This window comes from Thunnus thynnus, chromosome 12, assembly GCF_963924715.1.
Source record: "Thunnus thynnus chromosome 12, fThuThy2.1, whole genome shotgun sequence".
Taxonomy (NCBI): domain Eukaryota; kingdom Metazoa; phylum Chordata; class Actinopteri; order Scombriformes; family Scombridae; genus Thunnus; species Thunnus thynnus.
This window is the reverse complement of record NC_089528.1, coordinates 20,990,321-21,016,030: the sequence shown is the minus strand read 5'-3', so window position 1 is coordinate 21,016,030 and position 25,710 is coordinate 20,990,321. Positions and strand designations below refer to the sequence as shown.

The following is a 25,710-nucleotide window of genomic DNA, read 5'->3' as shown; positions in this document are numbered from 1 at the left end:
CTCTTGCTTACTACGCATAAACTACCACAGTACATAAACATGCTGACACATACATGTCAGGAGCTGTATGAAAACACATTGCTAAACCAACCAGCCCAGTGCAGAACACAGGGGGGCTGAGCTTGTTGGGAGCTGAGAGGCTGGAAGGCAGCCAGGACGCCCCAATCAACAAGCTGGAGTCCAGCCAGACAATCCCCAAGAGGTAAATAAATGCCAGAAAAGCCTAGAAAGAGGTAGAGGTATGGCGGAGGATACTGTAGCTTACATATTATTGCTGACAAGTGAAAACCATGTACCTACAGTTTAGGCATGTATTTGTTTATATATGGTCATTAAGGCTGAGATTACAGACCCAGACAAAAATCATATATTTTCAAAATATGCATGAACAATTAACTCAAAGCTAATTTTCAGCCATGCTAGCTGTGTGGCTCTAGGGATGGCAATGCTGGTCTGTCGGCTAAGCAACTACTTTCATGCTAAAATCTCTCAAAATCTATTGGATGGACTACCACAAAACCTAGTTAAGACGTTTGTGGTCCTCAGAGCATGGATCCTACCGACTTTGGCTATCCCCTGGCTTTTCAGTGAAATATCTCAACACCTACTTAATGGATTGGCACATAATTTGGTACAGACATTTATGGTTCCCAGACGATGAATGCTGATTACTTTTTCTCCAATGCCACCATGAGTTTGACATTTGTGGTTTTGAGTGAAATGTCTCAACGACTATTGGATGGATTGTCTTGACATCTGGTAAAGACATCCATGTCCAACAAAAGTAAAATTGTAATAACTTTGGTGATCCTCTGACCTTTCATTTAGTGCTGTCATCAGCTCAAAATGTTAATTTGTACAATACTAAATTGTCAAATACCTGCAAATCTTAGGACATTCCCATCAGCCTCAGCTGTAGTGTGTTTAATGTTTAGCATGCTAACATGCTAAACTAAGATGGTGAACATGGTAAACAACATTAAACCTTCTAAACATATGTTAGCATTATCATTGTGAGCATGTAAAAATGCTGACATTGGCATTTAGTACCACTGTTCCTACTCACAGAGTTGCTAGTGTTGTTTGTGGTCCATTTTTATCATCAGTTCGCCATTCACCAAGACATAAGGTGAAAGAGGAAAGAGGCAGAGGGAGAAAGATGGGGGCAATACAGTTTGGTGTCTGTAAAACAGCTGTATTTAATTTGGACTCTGAGTCAGTCAAAGAAAAAAAAATCTCAACACTTATTCCCTTATTCCATGTACCTGCCACAAGACTTGACTGCATTCCCCGTCTCACTCCTGGCCGGCAGTGGAAACTTCCATGGCAACACAAAGAAAGCTTGTACAGACCAGAGCCTTTTTGTGTAAAGACCCTTTGTGCAGAGTGTTAATACTATGTTATATACAGTGACTGGGTGGCTACCACAGGAATCCTTTTACTTCACAGCCTTTCATTTTGTATCATATGAAAGCTGAATATTATGGTCACACACCAAAAACCAGTAGTCACATAGACAGCCATGCCTCTCTACTCTACCGGGGGGTGGAGGACACATATTTTGTGGTTATACTACTGTGTGGTATCAGTTTACAAATGTACATTATCAATCAAAAGTACAATTACATGTAATTACAGTTGTGTGTTACAGTTTGTAATTTCTATAATCAATCTTGTACTAAAAACAAGTTGGTTTAACATATGCAAATAGACACACAAAAGAACAACAATGTACCGCAGTGACCCTTTGAGGATATCATACAATTTTCCATAATGTTTTTTTAATTCCTGAGACAAATCAAAGCAAGCAACCCACTTGAATGAAGACATTCAATAAATGCCTGGTAAGACACGCAATGCTGCTGTCATGGTTAGAATAAGACTTTCACTGAAGGGACCAATTGTTTCAATGTTACACATGGTCCGCATTCACAAACTAAGACCAATTCAAACCAAGTATTGAAATTGAAATTCTGATCTGATGATGGCACTAGATGAAAGGTCAGGGGATCACCAAAGTTATTTCAATTCATTCTGAGGGGGGCATGAGTGTGTGTATCAAATTTCATGGCAATCTATCCAATAGTTATCAAGACATTTCCCTAAAGCCACGAATGTCAACGTCATGGTGGCAGTCGCTAAAAAGTCAGAGGATTATCAACGTCAGCAGGATTCGTCCTCTGGTGACCATGAATGTATGTAATTTCATGGCAATACATGCAAGAGTTGTTGAGATATTTCAGTCTGGAGCAAAGTGGTAGACGAACTGACTGACCGACACACATTTCCATTCCTTGAGCCATGCACCTTGAGTAGCTTCAGCTTGAAGGACCGAGGACTAATGCTTCTGACTTCACTCTTCAGAAAATGTTAAAACTTTAACTGAGCAAACAAAGTTCCCCGGGGTCGTCTTGTCCCCCTCTAGCCCTTATAGCTACCCCAGTATTAACAGTCACCAACTGGAATGTTAACAAGTAAACACTCTCAAATAGGGGAAGTTACTACTGAGACAAATTACTAAGGCATTAGGGTCCTTGAATTGCTGAGCTAGCGTAGCATACCACGTTTTTTTTTTTTCACTCACTGCTAACAGGTTTATGACACTTAAAATTGGGCCCCGGTCCTCTAGAACATCTGGACCTTGTTACAGTGGAGCCAAATCAAAGGACGCATGCAAACATTTGATACATCAACTCTTCATGCCAAGCAATATATGAATAAGGGGCTACATTTTTTACTTTGCCCTCAGTCAATATTCAGTTTTTTGGGGTGTTTTTATAAGAAACCCTCTCAGTAGAGCTTGCTTCTTTTTCAGCATGAGTAAGGAGATCAGTGGTTTATAGAAATCTGTATGTTCAGGTTGTTTAGAGAAAAATACCATATGGATGGCTGCATGTCTGAACAGGATGGGATGCATTCATTATACACACACACACATTGCCTAAAGCTGACAAAGCTGAAAAGTGTCCTTTGAAGGCCTTGGCCACAGGCCATAACATAAACACCATACTGGTATATACATTGTGGACGGGCGTCTTTGGAAAACATCCTCTTTAGCATGCTATTATCTCTCAAGTCTTGGACTGCATAAGACTCATAAATCTGACAGGAATTTTAAAGTCCACCTCCACTAAAAAATATGTTTTCCTTCTTGTTCCTTCAGTTGGATATTTAAAGTTTACTGTGCAGAATGATGTATGTGCAGAGTAGGGGTGTGAATCTTTGGGAATCTCATGATTCAATGCGATTCCAGTTCTTCTATTCAGAATTGATTCTCGATTCTCGATTCAAAACCTATTCTCGATTGAATGAATAGAAAAGGGAGCACTGTTTTCACTCTCTTGCTCCAGTATACTGTGTGCCAAACCAGTCACTGGTGTCCTTACTCCACTGAAGTACAATATGAAACATAACTGGCAATTAAGATAAATGGTTCTCGGGCTATTTATTTTAAAAAGTTAACTGCATTAATTAATGAATTCATTAATTTGAAAGCATCTTACAGTCTCCTGCCTGTACGAGAATAACAAACTGAGGGGGAGGCAGAGTGCTCTACTGTGTGGTTATTAACGTCATGTCTCCAGCAGTGGAGAGCAGCCTCTCTGCTGAACTGTTAGCTCTGAGGAAAAAACATCGTTGTCCAAGACACTGAACAGACGCAGGGTTTTTGAGGTGAAGCAGACTGAGCACTGAGTTATTTTCTTCACCTTTCTTCACAACCCCTGTGAAATTATTTGTTTCACTATCAGAATTTGATCCATTTGGTCTGATCACATTTCAGAGGTCTAGCACAATAGAATCATTTTATCTTCTTTCAAGTTATCTGAAGGGCTAAACCGGAAGTTAGCGTCTCGGCCAGCAGAAGTCTCTAGTGAGCATGCTCCATGGGAGCATTGGGCCCATGGAGTGTGCACAGTATGTTGCAGGTAGTGGCTTTTTTGACTTCATATGCCACTGAGCAACTTTCATAGGAATGAAGGGGGCCCCATTTCTGATGCTGTATCCAGTTCTCTTTACACATCCATTAAGATAACTCTAGCGTGTGCGCGCTGTAGACTGTCTGGAAGCTGCACTGCCCTCGCAGTTGAGTTTGGCCTTCTTCATTCTGTCAATATCAATTTAGAAAATCGATTTTTGACATTTGTGAACTGATGCAGAACGGTAGGAGATAAGAGTTGAGATTCTTATGTCAATCGATTTTTTCCACCCACCTGTAGTGCAGAGTTTGACACTGGAAGGCTGTTTTCACATTCAGCTACTAAAAATGGAAATTTTCTCTGTGCTCATTGAAAATCTGATTTTTAGGGGTGGGCTCACCAGCAGGATTTGTGACATCAAAATTAGTTTGGAAGCCAATCTTGTCTTAATATTCGACTTACGTCAATATTCAACTTACACTAGTGTGATGTGTAAACTTGAAGCCTTCAGTGCACATAAACTGAGAACAGACTTTTCAGTGAAGTAGGAGATATTTCATGTCCAACAGTTAAACTTTTGAAATGAAATATATGTGCATATTAATAGATTCTGTAATTTTTAATGAGGGAGAAAGAGTAGATGTAATTTTTCTGCAAAAAGAAAAAAAAACTCCTCAACATGTTTATATTTTATTAAAAATCATTACAATCTAACCTATCACCACCTGCTCTTTGTGCCATCCATAAACACTCAAAGTTTTTCTCTGCAAAGTTTACAAAATTGCAAGTCCCTTTAGGACTCCTATGTGATTTCAGACACATGCAAGCTCCACAAAAGCTTGTGCAATAAAAAGAAAGAAGTGCTTGGAAATGAAGAGCGGTGTATCCTTTGACAGAGCTATGCAAAAGGAGAATAATGGTATCCTTCAGTGGAACAGAGCTCGGTGTTAAAGGAAAACTTTATGGTGCATTAATTGTTAGCTGAGTAGGCTGCTGGAACGTGGTGTTGATTAGATCTGGTTTTGTCATCCCATCTGTGCTTGGTTAGAGGAGGACAGACTATGACAAATAGGTCATATATCGTAATTTCAAGAGACAGAGCTTCAAGCACGCAAGTGTGCCTCATAAACAAAGCTGGGCCACTGTATTGGGGATATTTTGTGAGGCAGGATTGAATATCAAAAAAGTCTTTATGTTCCAGTCAGCAGTTTCCACTGAAGAGTGAAATCCAGTCTCACTGTGTGTGTCTCCTGCTCTGCTCATGGTGAGATTTGGAGATAAATAGTTGGAATCCCATCTGCTGCCACAGGTTTCAAGAGAGGAAATACTAAGTATTGACTATGTTATGGAATACAATATGTGATGTAGCTCCTTTGTGAGTTGGCAAGCTGAGGTGGAGGTTTTTTTAAACGTAATTGAGAGTTAATATTCCCATTGAAAACTGTAGAATGCAACTAAAATAACACCTTCATCTACACTATTAAAAAGGAATGTTTTTAAAGTGGGCACATGCAAGTGTGTACATTTATGCACACACACTAAACACTTGTTAATTTATGATAAACTGTATTTCAACTTTGGATTCACACTTCCCTTATCAATTGTAATTTAAAATAAAGATGATGTATTTCTCTGTTTATAAAGACTGTTAACATTTTATTTTGTTTTATAATCCTGTTCCATAAAAAAGGGCCTAGTCTTGTGCTGAGAAGGGGCCGCTCAACATAAATATGCCACGTTTGCTGTAATCTTGGTCTAAGCACTTAAATCCAGCCTGATAACCCTTTATGGAGATAAGTAAACGGGTCTAAAATTCTTGTAAAGTAACTTTTTTTTAAGTCAACTATCAAAAAGAGGAACATGTTAAATTCCAAGCTGTTCTTTCTCTTATGCACTATCAATTATTTTTAACTATGTGCACTTGTGTACGTGCAATGCATACATTTGAGCCCATGTGCAACTGAAACTGAATATCTCCAACTAAAATACAGGACACTAAAATTAAGAAAAGTGCCCCTTCAAAGCTCACAATTCTTGATTACGATCATTCACATTCACATGCATGAATTTAGAACAACATGGAAGCCATAAACCAACTTTATTGGCCTGAGTGGAGAACAAGAGACCCCCTGGCTCCCTCTGCTCAAGTTCCAGTGTTGGCATGTTGGAATGAGGTCATTTCAAGTAAAACAGGGCCATGTGAACCTCAGAGAAAGAGAACAGAGGGGGTTGGTCATTGATCCTCACTTTTACCATGTCAGTTGCACCACATGAGCATCCATACTTTAGTCTTTGACTTATGACTCGAATCATTTACATCTGCAGTATGTCTGCAAATGTCTCTGTCTGTGCATGAGAAGGAGCCAATGTATTTTGTTTTTTGTCCAGAAAAAAGAACATATAAAAGTCAGATGTCCCTAAAAGAGCAATTATCTTGGATGCAGTCTGTCATGCCTGGCAGTAGCTAATCAGGTTTGGATCAAGAACCCAATTGCCATCCTATTAAGAATGTGGGATAGTAAAGCTCCTCTCCAATTTGAATTAGTTAACTATTGAGCTCCAAAGGTTGAGTAATTGATATAGTTTGCCAACAAATGAAACATAGTTACTTTAAAAGAAGCCACATGGGACAAGCAATGGCCACTTTAATGACACATCAGATATAAAACAGTTTCCGTCACTGGTTTAAGTCATTTACAGGTTTAGGCACAGTGCACAAGAGGGTCTAGTAAAGTGAGGGTTTACAGGATGTTGTACTTTTGGATTGAAACCTCCATGTAGAAATGTGCTGTGGCTCTGATCTCATGATTTTATAAGAATCCATTTTGGTCCAACTAATTTTCCTATTACCACGAAGAATATACGGCAATCTGTTTGTGAAATGTGGATTATATAAGTGTGATCAATATCAAAGAAGTCTATAATTGTAACCATGTTATTCTGTAGAAGGGCCATGTTAGTATTTATAATGGCTCCCACACTGAAGCCTCACAGATAATTTTCTGTGTCTTGGAAGACATCTAAAAATCAGATGCAGTGACATCAACCATAAAGTCCGACTTTTCCTAATCTCAACCTCACCACAACAACATGAAAACAAATAAACTGAGGCATATTTTCTCATGCGGGTTAAGAATACTTCATTATACACTCATGTGAGCCCAAAACCGCTGAACCGAACACTGGAGTTAACTCCACAGACCATCTGTGCTGTCGGGTTTTTGTGTGGTCACGCCTGCTGGGTGGCCCGCCGTGGAAGCACTTTAGATACTGAATCAGCAGCAATCATCACCCAGCCTGATGATCATCAGCCTGAGACTGTGCTGTACTCCATCCCATCACCGCACACCACTTTCAAGCTTCATCGCCCAGTACAGCCAATGAAACCACACAGTGTGGACCCAGCCAGCCGTCCAGCCAAGTCTGGCTTTACTTGTGGGGAAAGATGCTGACCACAGAGAAGATGGTATCTGACTGCCTGCTCAGGCCGTTGCAGCTGCACTGTGGTCCATGTGGAAAGTAGTAGAATATATTTAAATTGTCCATATTTCCTCACTTATCACTAGTGCTATCATGTTATATCTATATGAAGCCATTCAAACAGGTCTGATGTTTCCTGTTTGGAAAAACAACCCAGCCAATCAGAGCTTTGTAGGAGGGAATGAGAATGAGGATCATCCTGTAACAGAGCTGGAAGATGGCGACAAGATCAATGATGCCATAGAGGTTGCCGCAAGCCAACATAAAGAAACAGCAGCTCATATTTCTTTGATAGACATGACAAATGTTAAGCTAATTGCATCTAGCAACTGCTATGGCTAACCACTGCTGTGTTGAAAGTGAAAAATGAAAACCGCTAACATGAACACAATGTCAGACTAAATAATGACATGAAAGTTAAATGGCAATTCAGTCAGATTATCAGGTTAACGAAGAATTGAAAAAAAAACATAAGCAACTTCTCTTTCCAGAAACAGTGTTCCAGTCTAAATAATCCACAGACCTCACTGTCAACAATTTTTAGAAGTAGTTCAAATGAAAACTGTTTACAGTGAAACCAGCGTATTACCTGAAGTAAGCAAGAAACTGTATTCTGGAAAGACATGATGCTGTTGAATTAGTTTAAAGGTAAAATTTCAATTCTTTAAGCTCCACATGCAGAAATCTCAGAGACAGATATTTCAAAACCTGGTCAGATAACATAAAAAGTATCTACATGACAAGATACTACAAGAGGTAAGTGAGAACATTTGTTTGTTTTTTTATTTGAGTGGAGGTACACAACATAATTTTCCTGAACTACTGTCCTAAACCACTGAACACACTGCAGTTAATCCTGCAAACATAAAAGTTGCTATGAGTATGTTCAGGCAGACGGAGCAGGTCTGGTATTTTCCTTTGCAGCAGATGTGAATACACAAACACATGCCTGACTTGAAACGGTCATCTGAAACATTCGAGAGCTGAGTCAATGGAAAAATTCTACATAGCTGGCTTCTTTGCACAACATGCAGACATTTTCAGTATCTCCAAAAACACAAATACTAAAGCATAAACAAGAAAAAAACACAACGGTGTGTGCTGGTTTGGGGCCAACGCAATCACATCCACAGCAACAAACACACCACAGCCAGGTCTGACAGTCGATCGGAGTGTGAGCAGCGTTGTGACTCACAACAGAACAAAGAAAAATACACATTTTTCATTCCAGCTTTGTGCTGGGTTTCAAGGAGAGGAAGCACTGAGGTTGATGTTGGCCCTCTTTGGAGCCAAAAGACTTCAAATAAATGTAACTCTGATGCTGAACCCAGGCGCATAGCCAGTAATGGGCCTGGCCGGCAGTAGCACACCCAGCCAAATTTGATCAAAATACATTTTGTAACAATTAATATAAAAATATATATATATAAGGAAATAAATAAATATAAACTTGATTTTTTTCTTGTTGACTTGACGTGTGTTGAATTTGTTGTCTGATTAAAATGAACTGTTGAAATAAGTTGTAGGAGGTCTCTGGGATGTTATTAGTTGCTCTTCTTCTGACATGCAGACCATCCTGAGCTGCCTTCAGTCAGCTCGCTGGCTTTCAGCTTTTCATGCGATGTAACATTAACACTACAACAATGGCTAAACAAAGTTGAGTCCACCCAACTCATCAGCCTACAACAAAGTAGCCCGGCCGCTGCAAGTATTTAATAAACTAAATAATTTTTTGGGAGGGGGTGTATAGTAGTCAACATCCCCACACGCCCAACTGAAATCATGTTCTCGCAGCTATGGGCTCAGCCACCGATTTATGTGCCATTTATGAAACACGTTCACAGCCAAATCTGTATGTATTTCCCAGCAGAGCCAAGAATGGAACATCGAGGTGCTTCTCATCACACTGGTACGGTCCATTTTTTTTTGACAGAACAGAGTGTAAGGATGCAGTTTTCTGTAAAATGTGCAGATTTGGTTTTTCATGAGCTGACAGACTGCCATTGTTGACTGAAGCAACAACGGCTATGGGCTATAATGAATGCAAGAGGGATATGTTACATGTGCGATTTCCGTTTATGTTAACACCTTCTTTGCTGGTTTATGTTTAGTTGCCACTTAATAATAAAATTAATAATAAAAATAAGTAGATAAATAAAATAGTTAATTAACAGTCCTGTGCTGGAGCCAATGAGCAGTCAGTCTTGCTGGTGCAAATAAACTGTATTTTTATACTGTATAGGCTATAAAAGACGCTTTTGTCTATACTGTTGTGTACAGCCTTCATAGACTGATGCTCAATTTTTTGTTTTCTTTTGATAAGTCAGTTTTTCTGGAAAAAGATGGCCCACCCACTTTTGTATTGGCCCACCTAAAATATAATTTCTGCCTACACCACAGGCTGTGCCATATGCAGAACTTCTTCATCCAGCCTGTCTGAGACTGTTGACAGAAAATGGAGTCAGACACTTCCAATACTTGTGTGTGTTATTTTTGTGGCTGAGCCAAAACCTGCTGTGAAAGGAGAGCTTAGCAAACATCCATTATGCGAGAGAAGACACCATACCAGATGTCAGTTTGTTGTAGGCGTGTTGTTACCATTGGCCAATGTATCTCTTGGGGACACTTAGCACAGAGTGGTGTGAAGATGTTTGGTGAGGTGGTTGGGCCAGTTTCAGTCAAAACAACCACAGCTATATATAAAAGCACATACTGACAGGAGCTTCACTGCAACTCCAAAACTGTCCTCTTCCATAACTGAGACCCATTTTCAGCTGCTTATTGAGTTAGTGGCAGCTCCTCCTCTCATGTCTGCAATCGTTGATACAGTGTGTGTTTAATAAGTGCCTGCTAGGTGGAAGTTAACGCAGCTGAAACACATTTTGATCTCCGAGCTTGATAACAAATGGAGCCTCCAGTAGTTTAGGAAGGAACAACAGTCGCTTTATAATCACATGTTCCTCATATCGTCCAATCATAGATTACCATTCTATAACACTACTGTAGGTGGACCATATGAAAAGTTTATGTTCTTTCTACTGTATCAGAAACAGATTTATTTGCCACCTCTCGTATTTATGTCTCTTCGTACATTTATGTCAATTTTGAATGTTGCTCTCAATTGTCTCAGGCTCGGCCAGGAAGGTGCAGGGAGGTTCAAGAGCTCAGGCACAGAATATTAATGGTATGATTATTGTATATTTATGGTATAACTGAGGTATGTTTGAAGTTAGGCAACTAAAACACTTGGATAAGATTAAGGAAATATTGTTGTTAGGATGTAAAAAAAAAAAAAAAAAGCAAAACATTTCAAATTTCTTTTGTAACAAGACGTAAACTTCTATCTCCTGCATCATGTAGGCTGCATCAACGTGAGATGTTCTTCACGCCAATCTAACACCGTGACCTCCACGCTCTTATGGCACTCACATGTATTCAAACACTAGAGATACCACAAGAGGCCATTCATTGTGAATTGCATTTTCAAAAAAACATGCAAGCGCAGCCCACCACTACTCAAAAGGCAGGGAAGATGAGAAAGGTTCAACTTCATGCAAAAGTCCTCTGAGCCCAACATGGCAACAACCAATATTATTTTAATTCCCTTGTGAAAGTGAAGCACATTCTTGTTTTCCATTAAAGTACTTAAAACAAAAGAGAGGAAAAGCTGAGTGTCATGGTCAATGGCATCTACATTTCCTATGATGACTTTAATAAGCTACTGGGGTTTTAATAAGCTTAAATACACATGCTCAAGTATAGTTGCAACATAAGAGAATGGCTGCCCATTCACAGCTGGGTAAGCAAATTACATGCTCAACACAAACATGCCTGTAAGCTTCTGACTTGTGGGAGACAAGAATCTGTTTGAGTGTCCCGCTACTGTCCGCCTTGGCACATAAGAGGGCTCACAACCACCTGTTTAGCTTACTTCTTATCACTGTCTGCATTTGAGTCGTTATCAGCTGTATTAAATGAAGGGTTAAACACAGAAGGAGTAGAGGGGCCAGTTCAATCGACCTGCCGATGACCTAAACCTGTCCCCCAACTAACGCTCCCGCAAGAAAGCCTCATGGCATGCTTTACGCTGTCCCCCGCCAGGATGCAGTGATTTGTGCCTTGTCTGGGATTCATTCCTGCCTGCCTGTCATTGGTCAATCCAGGATTGACCCACTGTTCTTCAGACCAGTCACAGACTCTGCTCCTGTAGACTTCACAGGTCTGGGATCAGCAACAAATCAACCAGGCGGTGTTCTGTGTAGTTTTATCTGTCTTTGTCTCTCTTCTTGTTACCGTGTTGTTAACTGCTTTCTACTTCTCTGTAATCCTTTAATGTTTTCTCCCTCTCTCCTCCTCCTCCTCCTCTTCCAACTCACTCCACTCTTTATTGAAAACACAAGTAATCTTTCATTAGGACAACAGAACACGAACTGCATGCATGCACGCCCTGGAGGAGGTTGTAAGTAACGGGCAAGCATTCTGAAAACATTCTTTTCTGGTAATAAAGTCCCCGTAAATTAAAACCACTTGCTGTTTTGCTCCCAAAAATAAGTCGGGCAAGGAATGTGGTTCCTCAGCTGAAAATAAAACTGTTGACAAACGTTCCCCCCATGAATCGGAAAAAAATAAAAGCAAATTGATAAAACCAAAAGCAACCAGTGAGCACTGAAGATAGAGTAAGCAGATACAAAATAGAAAGATACAACTTTTTTGTAAAATCATCTCCACTTGAGGTTGTATTTCCCTCTTTTTCCATCCCCCTCTTCCTTCTCTCCTTGGCACATTGCTGACACAGCACAGCCCAGGCATGGACCCTCAAGGCCCACAATGCCTACTCCTTCTCCACCTCTCCCTCTCCCTCTGAGTGTATAGGTTTGTACTGAATAAACTTCCAGTATGGACACAGGAAGCGGCTCAGCAACTTCTCAGGTTTGGATATAATCTCAGCGGGATAATAGACCTCTTGTGGAAAGCAGATGTCAAAATGAGTCAAGGACCCAATTTCTCTCACACAGAGGACACATGAGGAGCAGAGCAACATATTTCCCTGCCTATACGTAATTATGTGTAGTAGCTCCACAGAGTTTGGAGCAACGTGTCTTTTGTCACGAGTTGACACATTGTGTAATTTTCCCATTTGGTTTGGAATCAAGGAAATTCAAACTCTCTTCCTCTTGGAAAGCGAGTTGAACCGATACACGGACCTTCACATTCAGATGTTAGGTGGTAAGAGGTGTTCACATGTGTAAATTGATCCTGATGACACACAATGTGGACTCTTTCTGCCCTCACACTTCCTGAAATATGACTGCTGAGTGCTTGGATGACACACATACTCTAAAACACCTCTTAAACCAGAGGGACCGCTGTGACCATTTCAACCCAAAGGGTTGTAACTTGATCTCTGTTCTGGGACAGAAGCAGGAGAAAAATCACACTGAAGTTATGGTTATTCACATGTATGCTGTCAAAGAGGGGGAAAAAAATTAGCTGCAAGTAGTAAAATGGTATCCAAGCATTTGTGCCGCAAAATAAAGAAAAGGTATTTGTAATAACAGACATCTGGTGTTACGTGTGTATGAGGAATGCCAAGAGATGGATACAGAGTAAACTAAAAAAAACTGGGTTTGTTTTATTGCCATAACGTTTCAGAAGTTACAGAACTTCTCATTTTACCTTCAGGGTAATGTGCCTAAATGTAAACATGCTGCTGCAGTGAGCTCTACAGGCCTATTATCATCTGTAATTTAGGCAGTATTACCACTTATGTAGGGACCAATTTCCTGAACACTCGGGCACACACAAGAGGGTTATAGGGCATCAGAAATTGGATTGGCTGTTGCCTGCCATGTTTTAAACAATCAACTTGACTTTATAAATCCTAAGAAAACCTGAGTTAAACTCATTTTTCTGCCCTATTGGACAAAATTCCTGAGTCACTATAACATAATGGATTTACTGTATGTATCAAATTTCTTTAATCAGATATCACCAGATTTCAATTAGAATTTTGCTACTTTTACACTATACACATACTGTACATTAAAAAATTTGGCTGATTTTCTTAAATGATTCTGTACAAAAATAGTGTAACCACTCAGATATTGTATTTTCACCAATATAGTAGCACTTTATTGGCATATGATCAAAATATTAAGTAGAAGGTTACTGTTTGTTCGAACTGCAGATGCTAAAAAAACCTGAGTGCTGCGCAGGCAAAAACCTTGGACTAAAGCAGGTTTTACATAATTTGCTAAAATCTTTCTTTTTGTAAATGACCGTGGCCAGTATCAGGAGATTCATCTGGAGGAATGTGTTAATGTAACATTTGTGCTTCACACAGCTGGAGAGTACTATGATCTGGCCTGGGTGAGATTATGAACCTGGCTGCTGTGCTACCATTCCAGATACTTGATACATTCGGGGAACTAGAAGAAAAGGAAACGAGCAGGCCCATTTTAAGTCTGATTTTTTTTGGTTTTAGACCAAGTTATTTATTGCAGTTTTGTACTGAGGGGAACAAAAGTACACTAGGATACTGATACGGTTGCAAAATCAGTGCACTGCTCAGGAACACCCAGGATGCTGTGGTTTCCCTTTCCACTGTACCCCACTGCTGTTACAACAGAAAGATAAAAATGAAACAACACAACTGCCAAAAATAAGCTGGTTTCTGGGAAACAAGGTGTGTCCTCCTTTTGACCTCAGGAATGCTTGTAGGTGGAATATAGCCAAAGAAAACACTGTATGTTAAGAAAATATTATTTATGCATTTATATGGATAACTGACATCACTGATGTGTTATATGGGATACGCACTAATGAAGGTGACACTTGAAGTTCACTGCCAGAAGTCAAAAAGTCACATGGTACTTACCAAACCTCTTATACCCAAAGGACTGCACCTCCTCCTCATCAGCAAAGTCGTCTGGAGGGAAAACACAGAAATAAATTAATAAATAGTGAATTTACGATATAATGTGCCATGAAACTGGAGAGATGGAGACACAACTTATCATATTATGTAAACTGATGAGTTTCTAAATCATTTAAATGATATTACTCCCACTTAAAGTATGTATAATTTTATAAAAATGTCTATTTCTCAAAGTTTATTTGGCCAAAATGATACAGGACTTTATTTCTGTATCACAACCCACTGGTGCCTTTCACTGTGCCGCGCTTATTATTAGACAAAGAAGTACGCCATGTTTCACTCAGGTTGGCTCTGCTCTTTTCCAGTAAACTCTTTCACTTTGTGGGATTACTCCTATCTTCCATGCCAGGCCCTGAGTGTAGTCTCCTTGCAAGCAGCTCTTATGCCTGTGGGAAACTACTTCTGTGACTTCAAAGCTTTTTATACTGTGTCATCGTCCTTGGCTGGTGACAATAAAGAAAGACCACATGTCCCAAAAGACCTCCAGAAAAAAACCCTCATCTGTTATTTTAAAGGTAGTGAGGCGTGGTGATATAAAAGATGATGACTGCTGGAAAGTTGTGTTTTGGTAGTGTACCTGTCTCTTCCTGGGCTAAATATGCAGTCTGGGAACATTCAAGAGTTATTGCTGCTGTGGTTTAAAAACTTGAGAAATTGCAGAGACTCTTGAACAGACGCACGAAGGAGAGCAGAGTTAAGAAATGACAGAAATAATCTAAACAGTTGTAAAAAAGAAAAATCTGAAACCACATCTCACTTGAGGAATTTGACTTTCCCAATATTCACAATACCCTGTTTCCTGTTTATGTCCAAGCAACATGATTGTGTCCCATTACAACGGTAATGTTCCCGTTAATATGTTTGGCTTTTCCAGAACCATTCGGGGAAATGGAGCTCATCACATTTTACCCAAAGGGCTGAAAACTGAGTGGATTTGAAAATAGATATACGGGTCAAACTTTGTGTAAAATGGATTACGGGATGTCTTTTGCCATATGGGACCATGATACTTAAGAAGGATTGCTAAACATAAACATAACACAGATAAAGATCGCAGTGAACGCTGATTTGGTCATTTGCAGGTCAAAAGATGTTATGCATCTTACTTTAAGGATAGTTTCACAATTTTTAAAGTCTGTTTTATAACAATAGTCAGGTGCCCATATAAACACTGAAATAGTTTTTTCTTGCTGTAATCATTCCTCCTGTTCATACTGACCTTTAGAAGATCCCTTACAAATGTGCTTACAGTGTAAGTGATGGAGGCAACACCCACAGTCATCATTTTGAGCAAAAATGCATTTTAAAGTTAATCTGAAGTTTATATGAGGCTTTAGCAATTTGAGTTTATCAAATAAAGTGGATATCTGCCACATTTACAGCCTTTTTTAGTTAAAAAAAAGTCCCTCTTTGTGTTTCATCAGACTGTTTTCCTGTTAAGCTGCAGTGGAAGGATCATAACAAAAAGAGAGAATTGGCACTAAAAACAGTAACTTTGACAGATATTGACTTGAATTGATTGATCTGGATGGCTGAAGCCTTATATTAACTTCAGATAAACTTTTAAATACATCTATGCATGGAAGGAGGGCTGTGGATTTTGTCCCTCATCATTTACACGGAAAGTGCATTATGAATGGCCAGTATGAACAGGAAGAAAAACATGTGTCAGTGTTCATTTGGGCTCCTGACAATTTCTTTTAGGACAGACTTGAAAAATTGTGAACCTATCCTTTATAGCTGGGCCAAGTTTGGTTTAAAAGTGAATGTTTTTAGATGTCTGGGTTACACATAATTGGTGTTTCAACAGCACTGATTTTTTTTTCAACCTATTGCCAGGATCTGCTTCACGCTGAAATGTTGTTGAAACAATGGTTATATTGTACGCACACTAAGACAAGTATGAGAACGTTCACTTTCATTTAGTCAACCTAAACACTCAAATGTGTTTTGACCTATAAATAACACAAAAAGTGTAACAGCTGAGCAGTGAAAGCCATGATCTTCAATTTCAATTTTTCAGATAAACTGATGGATTAGGTGCTCCTTTGAGGACTGAGAAAATGTCGACTTCTTATGCTAAATAAACCATTTAAAACATCATTGGATTATCTAAAACGTTCATTAACACGAAACAAAAACAGGTCTGTTTTAGTGTTTGTTGTGACTCCTCTGCATCTGCACATCCCTTATGAGAGTTAATGGACAACATAAAGTTGGACTGAAGATGTATTCATCCTGTTTACACTGCTGCAGAATGAGACTGTCTGAATATTACACCAACTGCTCTTAGGTCCATGAGAGGTCATTACAGTGTCTACAGGAAGTGGCCTACATGCCAGTCATCACAGATTTCCCCAGATCATGCCCACAATCCAGAGCTTTGAGTAAGTATGTTCAGACAGACCACAAGGTGGCATGAGTCATGTAGTGTTTGTTTTATGTAATAAGGAACCAGCTTGCTCGTGTATTTTTGTAGATGAGAATAACATGCACCATGTTAATTTAGCAACATACAGAAAATCAAACCAAGTTAATATGAATCTGTATTTATAATCATGAGCTGTCAAACACTGACGCATGCGCTATCAGGTCCCTGTTTTAATTAGTGTGCTGAAAAGTCATTAGGAGTCCGTGTGGTGGTTACACCACAATAAAGCTGTTCATGCAGTTAAGTCTGACTCAGTGTTTCCTTCAGGACTCCAAATTCTTTGAGCCAGCACAATTTTATAACCTGACATGTACAAGTGCTGAAGCGCACACACAAAAACTGAAAAGAAATCAGTTTAAAAAGCCAGAATAACTCAATATTTTATTACTAACACACAAGTAAGTAAAAACTTGCTCTTTGGGTGAATAAGCATGTCCTTCGGGTCTGTTGTGAATAGTTCTCTTTAGTGTGGGTTCAGTGTTTGATGTGCAGCAGCGGCCAGATGCAAAACAATCCCAAACAGAGTCCCGTAATTGAAACCAGATGTGAGACGCGAGTTGTAGCCCACGCATTCCTCGCGTCCCAGACAGAGAAAGAGCGCAGAAAAGTGACAAAGACGAGCAAGGAGAGTGTTAAATGAGCAGAAAATAGATCTAATTGTCATCGATAATGCGTACTGAAAGTATTTTCTGGTTTTCTGCTTAATTGTGCCTGTGAGTGAGCCTACCTTTCATTGTGGTGCACAGGAGTCTACCGTTGTGAAGCTGTTGTTTGAAGTCACATCCACAGCATCGCTATGGTATTTGCCCAAAAGCTCCACTTGAGCGAATTTATTAGCGAGTATCCCAATATCCGCTGTTATATAAAAATAAAAATAATAGAAATTCAAAGCTCCATCCGTAATTCTTAACGCCGGGGACGACCTCCTTCAGCGCAGGTAACTTGAAGAGTTGCACCCCAGATGCTGCAGCAGAAAAAGAGGAATGAACTTTGCAGCAAGTAAGCAATGCAAGAAACTCAAGAGCAGGAGGGGGTGTGGGAGGGTAGGGGGGGAGAAAACACAATCTTCTTGTTTGTGTGGTAGTTTGGGAAGATGCTGAGGTGAGGGTGTATCCTAGTTCAGCTCAGCACTCTGGTGGTACCCGCAGAAGTAACCGGAGAAACTCCAAGAGTGCAGGAATCCAAACGTGAGAGGAAGTGGTGCGCCCGTAGGGCTGCCTGGAGAAACCGCGAAACCACGTGCTCCCACATCTGTGCGCACCGTCTGCACCCCTGTTTGCGCTCTCTGTGTGCGTGTGTGTGTGTGTGTGTGTGTGTGTGTGTGTGTGTGTGTGTGTGTGTGTGTGTGTGTGTGAGAGAGAGAGAGAGAGAGAGAGAGAGTGAGTGTGTGTGTTTGATATGATACTGCGCATAATTACACTGAATAAGCACCAGCAATAACACTATTTTGAACTTTACGGTACAGGATGTTACAGGTTTAACTAACAGATAGATTTTGTATCACAGTTTGTGTGTGTTGTCACTTGACCTTTTATGACAAAACTTTCACATTACAATGAGATACTTTTCCCTTAAATCAAAGCCATTGTCTTATCAATGTGGGACTAAGTCCTCAATTTGACTGTTGAAGGCAGCCCATGAAAACATGCTGTGTCAGTCTATAGACTACTACTACATACTAGACTAGGTTATGTTGTCCAGCAGTTTTTATGGTGCTGAGTTGCCAATAAAATCGTTATTTTATTATCACATTATCTGCTGAGATCGGCTATATTGGCACGTACAATTTACCAATACATTCCCTGGTTTATTCATCTACTGAGTGGTTTACCAGTCTGTTCCCTGTTTTATTTGCACAGATTCCCACATGGAGGTGTTGGGTTTTACTTTGACCAGAATTGGCAGGGTTTGATGGGTTGGGAGTGATTGCAGAAAAATGTACATTAATGTTTACTGAAATTGTATTGTCTTGGTAACATTTTCTTGATGAAGTATGGGGTTCTTTAATTTTAAAACGTGTCAGGTCAAAAGTGAAATCAAAGATATACGAGTATCTAACAGTAAAGTTGTAATGATTAATACATGCATGTACAAATCCTACAGCATAGTCTTGCAGTATTTCATTTGAAAAGTGGAGAGAATCTTGAGCCTGCAGAGTATTTCAAACCTGCATTCATTTTTTGGCCACTTGGGGGCAGCAACAAGCTGTAAACGTAAAAATATTGATAATTTGCAGCTTTAAATAATACAAATATAATACAAAATAGCCATCAGATTAATTTGTAATCCTTTTCTATTGGAAGTTCCAGTTCTCAAACACATGTTGTGTGTTCCTTATTTTAGAAATGTCTGTTACACTATCACCTTTTAGACTTTTTTTTTTTTAATGAGCAACAACTGTACGTACTTTCAACCAATCCTGACTCATTTCTTCAAACAAAACTCAACACAGACCCACTTCACCTCAGTTCTCTGTAAAGCAGTTTATCCTCTACACCTGTTTATCTCTTCAGTCCAGGACTTAACGCTTTGGTCAGTAGCCCAACTTCACATAAGACCACATCACATCACTTCAAGGAGTGTATGAAGCTCTCTAAAGACTGAAAAATGTCATTAGAGATCATCAGATTCACAAAAAACAAAATTCCCCCTGCATCATGTCTTAAATTTCAGCCTGTGCACAGTGTTAAAGGTGATTTACATTTATTCCTCTATGAATTATTGCATGCATGTAGTCTCACACTACCAAGAGAGTTTTTTATTGTCAACTGTTTTACGTTTAGGTCAGCCACAGGAGAACATAGGAGGAACTTTTCTCCCTGCAGTGTTATGGGAACCAGGTGTTGAAGGTGTCAGCGAGGCTGTGGAGCGGTCTAGAGCACTGGCTGTTTCTGATTATTATCCAGAGAGGACCCTATTTTCTGGGTCACAGCATGCAAAGAGGGCACATTTTTGAGGGAGCCGGGGCACCGGACACAGGAACCCTTTCACCCCCAAGTCCCTCACATTCCAGCAGGAGTGGAGATGCTAAACAGCTTCCTACTGTGAGGAATGTTTCCTTTACTAAAAATACTGTATCTGCATTCACATCTGGTTATAGATGTAAGAGTAGCTGCTGGTAATTGATACATGACAGACTGAAGTTACTCATCACTTTATACATAACATAACAGTTTGTGTGTAGTCTTGGTTGCTTGTATATTTATAGTCATTAGCTATTTGTTAAAGGAGGCTCTGCAGAAGTTCTTATGAGATCAGCACAAGGCTCCATTCCAGCAAAACAGTCTCTTCTGATCACGTCATCACTTATTATCTGGTGAATCACTACAAAATAAAGCATAATAATCCCTTCACCAATCAAATAACAAACAATATGATGTGAAGTACAGCTTACTGTGATGACACTGCTTCTGTGTGAGGATGTGTGTGTGTTGCATTAAGGCTTTGTGATCATTTAAGAACTATTGTCAGTACATGCACTTGGACAGAAGCTTATATTAAGCATATATTCATTTAACATGCTACAATATTTGTGTACTTTATGATCATTCCCAAAACACTACACTGCTGTTTAATCAACAGTTTGCACTTGATTCTTTTTCCAAAACCTTTGAGTCTTCCATGGGAACGTTTGACATTTGAAAATTACATATTAATATTAATAGAAACCTACAAGAAAACTCTTCTCTGCTCTATAATATGATGAATAATTTGACTGATCTTGACCACATATAACATTAACACATTGTCCTTATATGTAAACAGTTTGGTTGATATGACTAAGCAACCTCTTATGCAAAACAAGCCTCTCAGCGTGTTGAATGCCGGATTAACGGGCATCAACATCAAGCAAAGACTGTAATAGGATAAAGCTCGAGTGGAAAGAGCACAAATAGACCTGGTCAGGTCAAAGTAACTTCACGACTACTGTCCACACAGAGCACTTTGTTTTTCCTGTCAGCAGAGAACCACCTTCAGTCTTTCATTGGTAAGTCTAACTTTGTTGTGATGGTTCCTTTGAGGTATTTTTTTTTATTTGATCTGTCTTGCTTTTGTGTTTATTTTAATATTTCCTTATATCATGATGTATTTTTACAATAGAGTGTTTTTGGTGAATATTTGTCCCTCAAGAATAAAAGTAAATAAATATAAATCTTATAATATGATCTACCCATTATGCTTGCTTGTGTCTTACAGTTGTGTTTTGCATTTAAATTATGATGACAATCATTAAAACATACTAGTTTCAGTAATTTGTACCTCTTTTAACTTATTTTTGATTCATAGCTAAATGTGTATGTGTAGATAATATAGCTCCTGTTGTCATCTTAATGAAAAACAACAGCTTGAGATGTTGTCAGTATGATATAATAGAGCTGATTGTATCAGCAATTTAAACCCATAATGAAATAAGGCAAGTGAGTACATCCCCATGTACTGTAAATCCCTGCTGGTTACCAACTTGTGTAACTAGTGTGTGAACTAGGGTAGAGCCCCCAATGGAGCGAGGAGGGTGAATTTAGTTTGATTACTGGTACCAAATTAGCAAGAAAACACAATATGATTTCAGAAGTGTCTGTTTTTCTGGGTGTATTTTTGTGACTTGATTGAGCACAGCAGATGGCCAAGACGTAAACAGAGTTTTAAAGCTGAGTTTGGCCCTATGATGAATCTTATTAGTTGTCTCACCCCCTACTGTTGACCTCGGTATGGCTTAAAGTAAAAACCAAGGGTAAAGGTGTCGTCAGTCTGCTTAATGAATAAAAAGGTACAAGTGTCAACATGAGAAGGAAGTAGATTGGTTTAACAGTATTTGTGGAATTGAAATGATGCAATTTGAACAGACAGTCTGGATGATAAAAACACAAACATGTTATGTAATATATTGATGTCAGTGCTTTGCAGGACTGAAACTTTGTCACACATTTGTCACAAAAAGTGTCCTGCCACAGAAACCAATTTTTAAATTGTGCTATATTGTTGTTTTGTTGTGTTTATGAGTAGAGAATAACAGGGATCACTGCACATACTGTATGTGTCTATGTCGTCTAATCAGTTAAAAAGTACAGTTATTATCTGAGATTATCTAACATCCATGTGTGAGGGACTGCATGTGTTTTTGTTTAGGTCCAGACAAGATGCGTAGCACCACCAAGTGGCAGACCTACTTATGACCCTATACAGTGTGGTTGATGTTGAGTCATGCTCAAACTCAAATCCTATTAGCTTTCTGGATCAGACTAGATGGCATCTGTTGTTTTAGTGTCTTTATTTGTGTACATGTACATGTACATGTACATGCGTACACAGTTATATTGTATTGTATGTATTCTGTGCGTACAGGAGGTGAATGTGTTCATCTAACAGTGTGCAAATGTAATTCTGAACCACTCACAACCATCTATCATGTAATTTCAGGAGTTTCGCCCCACAAGTTTGTTACTGAGCTCAAAAATGAAGATCCTGCTCGGTTTGGCAGTTCTGGTGGTGACTTTGGGTGTCCTCAATTCTACCCCTGAGGACCAACCCATCTCAGAGGATACCTTAAAACGTGAGTTTGCAGAGCTGAACCTCCTCCAAAACAATCTATATCAACACTTGGGAAGCATCTAACTCAGTTACTCCCATACTTCCATAAACTCCCATAAAGCTGTTTCTTCACAATGAGTGTCACATAATAGCTTAGTTTACAGATACATTATTAGTGTTGATCTTTGTAATTCATGAGTTTTTGTTGGAAGTGTGTTGAATATTTTTGAGTTTCCTGCTTTGACTGTTGTTCTTAAGTTGTAAACTGAGTGTTTATATGAACATCTCACCCAAGTTTTCGTTTTCTTCTTTGCTTTCTCTCTCAGAGTTGTCTCTGGATGGCGAGAAACTGGTGGATGAGGAGGTGAGGAGAGCTCTGTATGGGGTGAAACAGATGAAGGAGGTGATGTGGAGGAATGAGCAGAAGCATGAACACCTCATGAAGTCCCTCCAACACAGCAGTGAAAAGAAAAAAGTGAGTTAAACATGAACTTTTCTTAAGAAAGAAATGAAGAGACAGGATGCATATATATGAAATGTGTCCCTCGCTGCCACCAGGGGGCAGCCCAGCTGGCTAAGGATGTGACTGATAAGCTGGAGGAGGCAGAGGAGCAGTGTAAAGACTCCCTGCAGTCTGAGTGGGAGGAATGCAGACCCTGTCTGGAGGATGCATGTAAAACCTTCTACACCTCCACCTGCCGCAGGGGATTTGCCACTTTCCGTGCCAAGGTATGAAAACTTCAAACTCTAGTAACAACATTGCCAAAAATAACAGAGCAGTGTGGTTGTCAGCTGAAACTTTACTTTTCTTGGAATCAAATTCCTTGCCTTGGCTGGTGCTCTGAGGTTTTCATTCAAGCCAAAAACTAAATCAACATATTTTATTAGGAAACATGGTAATCCCTAAAACCACCTGTATACATATGTTATATGAATAAACATGACTGCACTAAAACCCCAGAAAGTGCCTGATCCACTTTTTTTTTTGTTTTTTGCAATCATGTACTTGCTCTCAAACAACAGAAGATGATTACTTACATTGTTTTAAACACTGTAGGTGGAGAACTTCTTCCGCAGAGTGTCCACACGCTTTGGCCCCCGTGAGCCTCGCATGGACACAGGAGACATCCTGGTGAACCAGGACCCCGACAACACTGACACAGAGGTCGTCCGCATTGAGGACTCCTTCAACCGCCTGATCAGCAAGGTGGGCATGCTGGTGAACCGCAGCGTCGCCCTGGTCTCCAGGATGAACGACAGGCTCGACAAGGTGCTCCAGAGGGCCTTCCTGAACGACACCGATGACTTGACTGAAGAAACCACCTCAGATCCCTACTACCCGGCCCGCGACTCAGGCTTCCTGCAGGGTGTGGGCTTGGAAGAGGTGCTGGACTCCTTCTTTGACTTTGGCAAGAGCGTGGTGGATGAGTTTGGAGCTGTGGTGACCCAGGTCTTTGATGACCTCCATGAGGCAGTGGAGGAGGAGAAGAAGAAAGGTTAGTGGGGGGACTCACTAGCAAGATAGTGTCCAAAACACAAATATTGATTTCTTTCTCTACTTATGTAAGAATCAGTATCAACAGCTGCCAGGATTGGTTAGAAAATCTGCAGATTCTTTGGCCTCAGTGGCACATAGTGGAGAACAGCTGGTTTAGAGCAACTGCAATCTTAAAAACAGTTACAAGATACTGCATCAAGATATGGTTTGAATGTTGTAACTCATATTTGACAAGTATTTCAGTTCTTAATGAATATTTAGATGTAAAAATAAATATCTAACGACAACAAAAACACAAATTTATTCGTTTGACATCTTTCTGTTTGGTGCAGGGAGAACTTTCCCCCGTTTCCTGCAGAACAGGAAGCTGTGCAGAGACCTTCGCAAACAGTCCTCAGAGTGCTGGCAGCTACAGAACCAGTGCGAGGCCTGTCAGGGAGCCCTGCTCACAGGTGAAGCACCGCCACCCTCACAGCATGTGTTTTTACTTCAACTGATATCTTTACATATCTCACCTGACCCTTCCGCTCCCCTTCTCCAGAGTGCCCCAGTGTACGTGAGCTGCATGTGGAGCTGGACGAGGTTTCCCAGCTGCTGGATGTCTCCAAAGAGCAGTATGATGAGATCTTGTCTATTGTCCAGCGCCACACTGATGAAACAGTCAACTGGCTCAGCAACATGGCTGATGAGTTCAGCTGGGTGGCTCAGGCTGTGAACAACAGCAGTGCCCCTGAAAATATCTTCCGTATCACCATGGTGAGCAGGAGCAGGGGTGAAATAAATGAAAGAAGGTGCAAAGCATCAGTGATAAGACATCAGGAAGAAATCATTTACATGAGATAGATTATTCATGTTGAGATAAGAAGAAATGTTAGAGGCATCACACTTAAATATTAGATATCTATTGATTAATATAAAGAACTAAATCAATGAACACAACTTGAGAATTGTTGTATTCTTAAATCCAGCCTTTTCAAAAGATAGTGTCAGGTGTGTGAAAATCAACTGTCCCATTTCATAAAAGGATCGCCCACACATTGACAAAAAGGTAGAAGAGGCTCTTAAGGTGCAAAAAGAATATTTCTAATGTGCAAAAGGTGACACTGGGGAAAAAAACTAGGAGCAATGACCAATCAGAGGAAGAGAGATAAAAGGCAAAAGGTGTTTCATATGAGTTAATCAGCTACCTGATGTGGTCACACAACCTGCATAGAAACCTGAATTTAAGCAGAGACGATGCATGTGTGTGTATGCAAATATGAGTCCTGAAATTGTTTGTACTGCTGGGGGAAAAGTGGGGAAACATCCACATAATGGTTAGTAAAAACACGACTTTTTCCACTCTCCAGGTGGCGCCAAAGAGCCATGAAGAGAATGTATCTGTGACTGAAACTAAGGTGCAGGTAAACATCCTCAACTCCCCTGCACTTATCCTCTCGGTTCCTGGAGAGCTGGAGCTGGAGGACCCAGCCTTCATCCAGTATGTGGCCCAGGAGGCTCTGGACAAATACAAGGAGATGGCCAGGTGAGAACTTTCATCAGTGACAGGTGTCATCCATCATCTCTTTCCTATCTCTTCTGTCCTTTTAGATTTTCTAGTAAGTAAAAAAAAAGGAGTAATATTTGCCTGCAGCTGTCTGAACTGTCTATGATGCTTTATTCTAATATTTACTGCTCTGACATAAATGCATTCTCTTTTTCTTGACAGGTATGAGGAGGATGAGTAAAACTATACTTTTTCTTTTTCTGAGCTTCTACAAACACTTTCTTTGTGAACAGAACTAGATTGTGTTCCTGTGTAGCAGCAGAATGTATACTGTTGACTTGTTTTGAAATGTAAATGCACTATAAATTTAACAATGTCAATTATTGCCATTTATTTAATGTATAAATCAAGAACTTTACCTTTTGTCAAATG

At 39.8% G+C, this 25,710-nt stretch overlaps 2 protein-coding genes across 3 annotated transcripts in view; one reads left to right on the top strand and one right to left on the bottom strand.

The window, feature by feature from the left end:
• colec12 (collectin sub-family member 12) overlaps positions 1-22,764 on the bottom strand; it is a 36,917-nt gene extending 14,153 nt beyond the window's left edge. The window contains exons 1-2 of one of the 2 annotated variants that reach the window (XM_067606272.1): positions 22,585-22,764; positions 14,275-14,325 (exon numbers count right to left, since the gene is read on the bottom strand). In XM_067606272.1, coding sequence (XP_067462373.1) covers positions 14,275-14,325; positions 22,585-22,735 — 202 coding nt within the window. In that variant the 5' untranslated portion in view covers positions 22,736-22,764. Of the gene's footprint in view, positions 1-14,274; positions 14,326-17,492; positions 18,008-22,584 lie in introns of those variants that run through there. The other variant, XM_067606273.1, reaches the window with a different exon arrangement.
• On the top strand, positions 22,734-25,519 carry clul1 (clusterin-like 1 (retinal)). The gene is made up of 7 exons (XM_067604725.1): positions 22,734-22,769; positions 22,853-23,023; positions 23,352-23,790; positions 24,125-24,244; positions 24,334-24,548; positions 25,142-25,317; positions 25,501-25,519. Exons 1-7 carry the CDS (start codon positions 22,734-22,736, stop codon positions 25,517-25,519), a joined length of 1,176 nt encoding a protein of 391 aa, XP_067460826.1.
• The last annotated feature ends 191 nt before the right edge of the window (positions 25,520-25,710 follow it).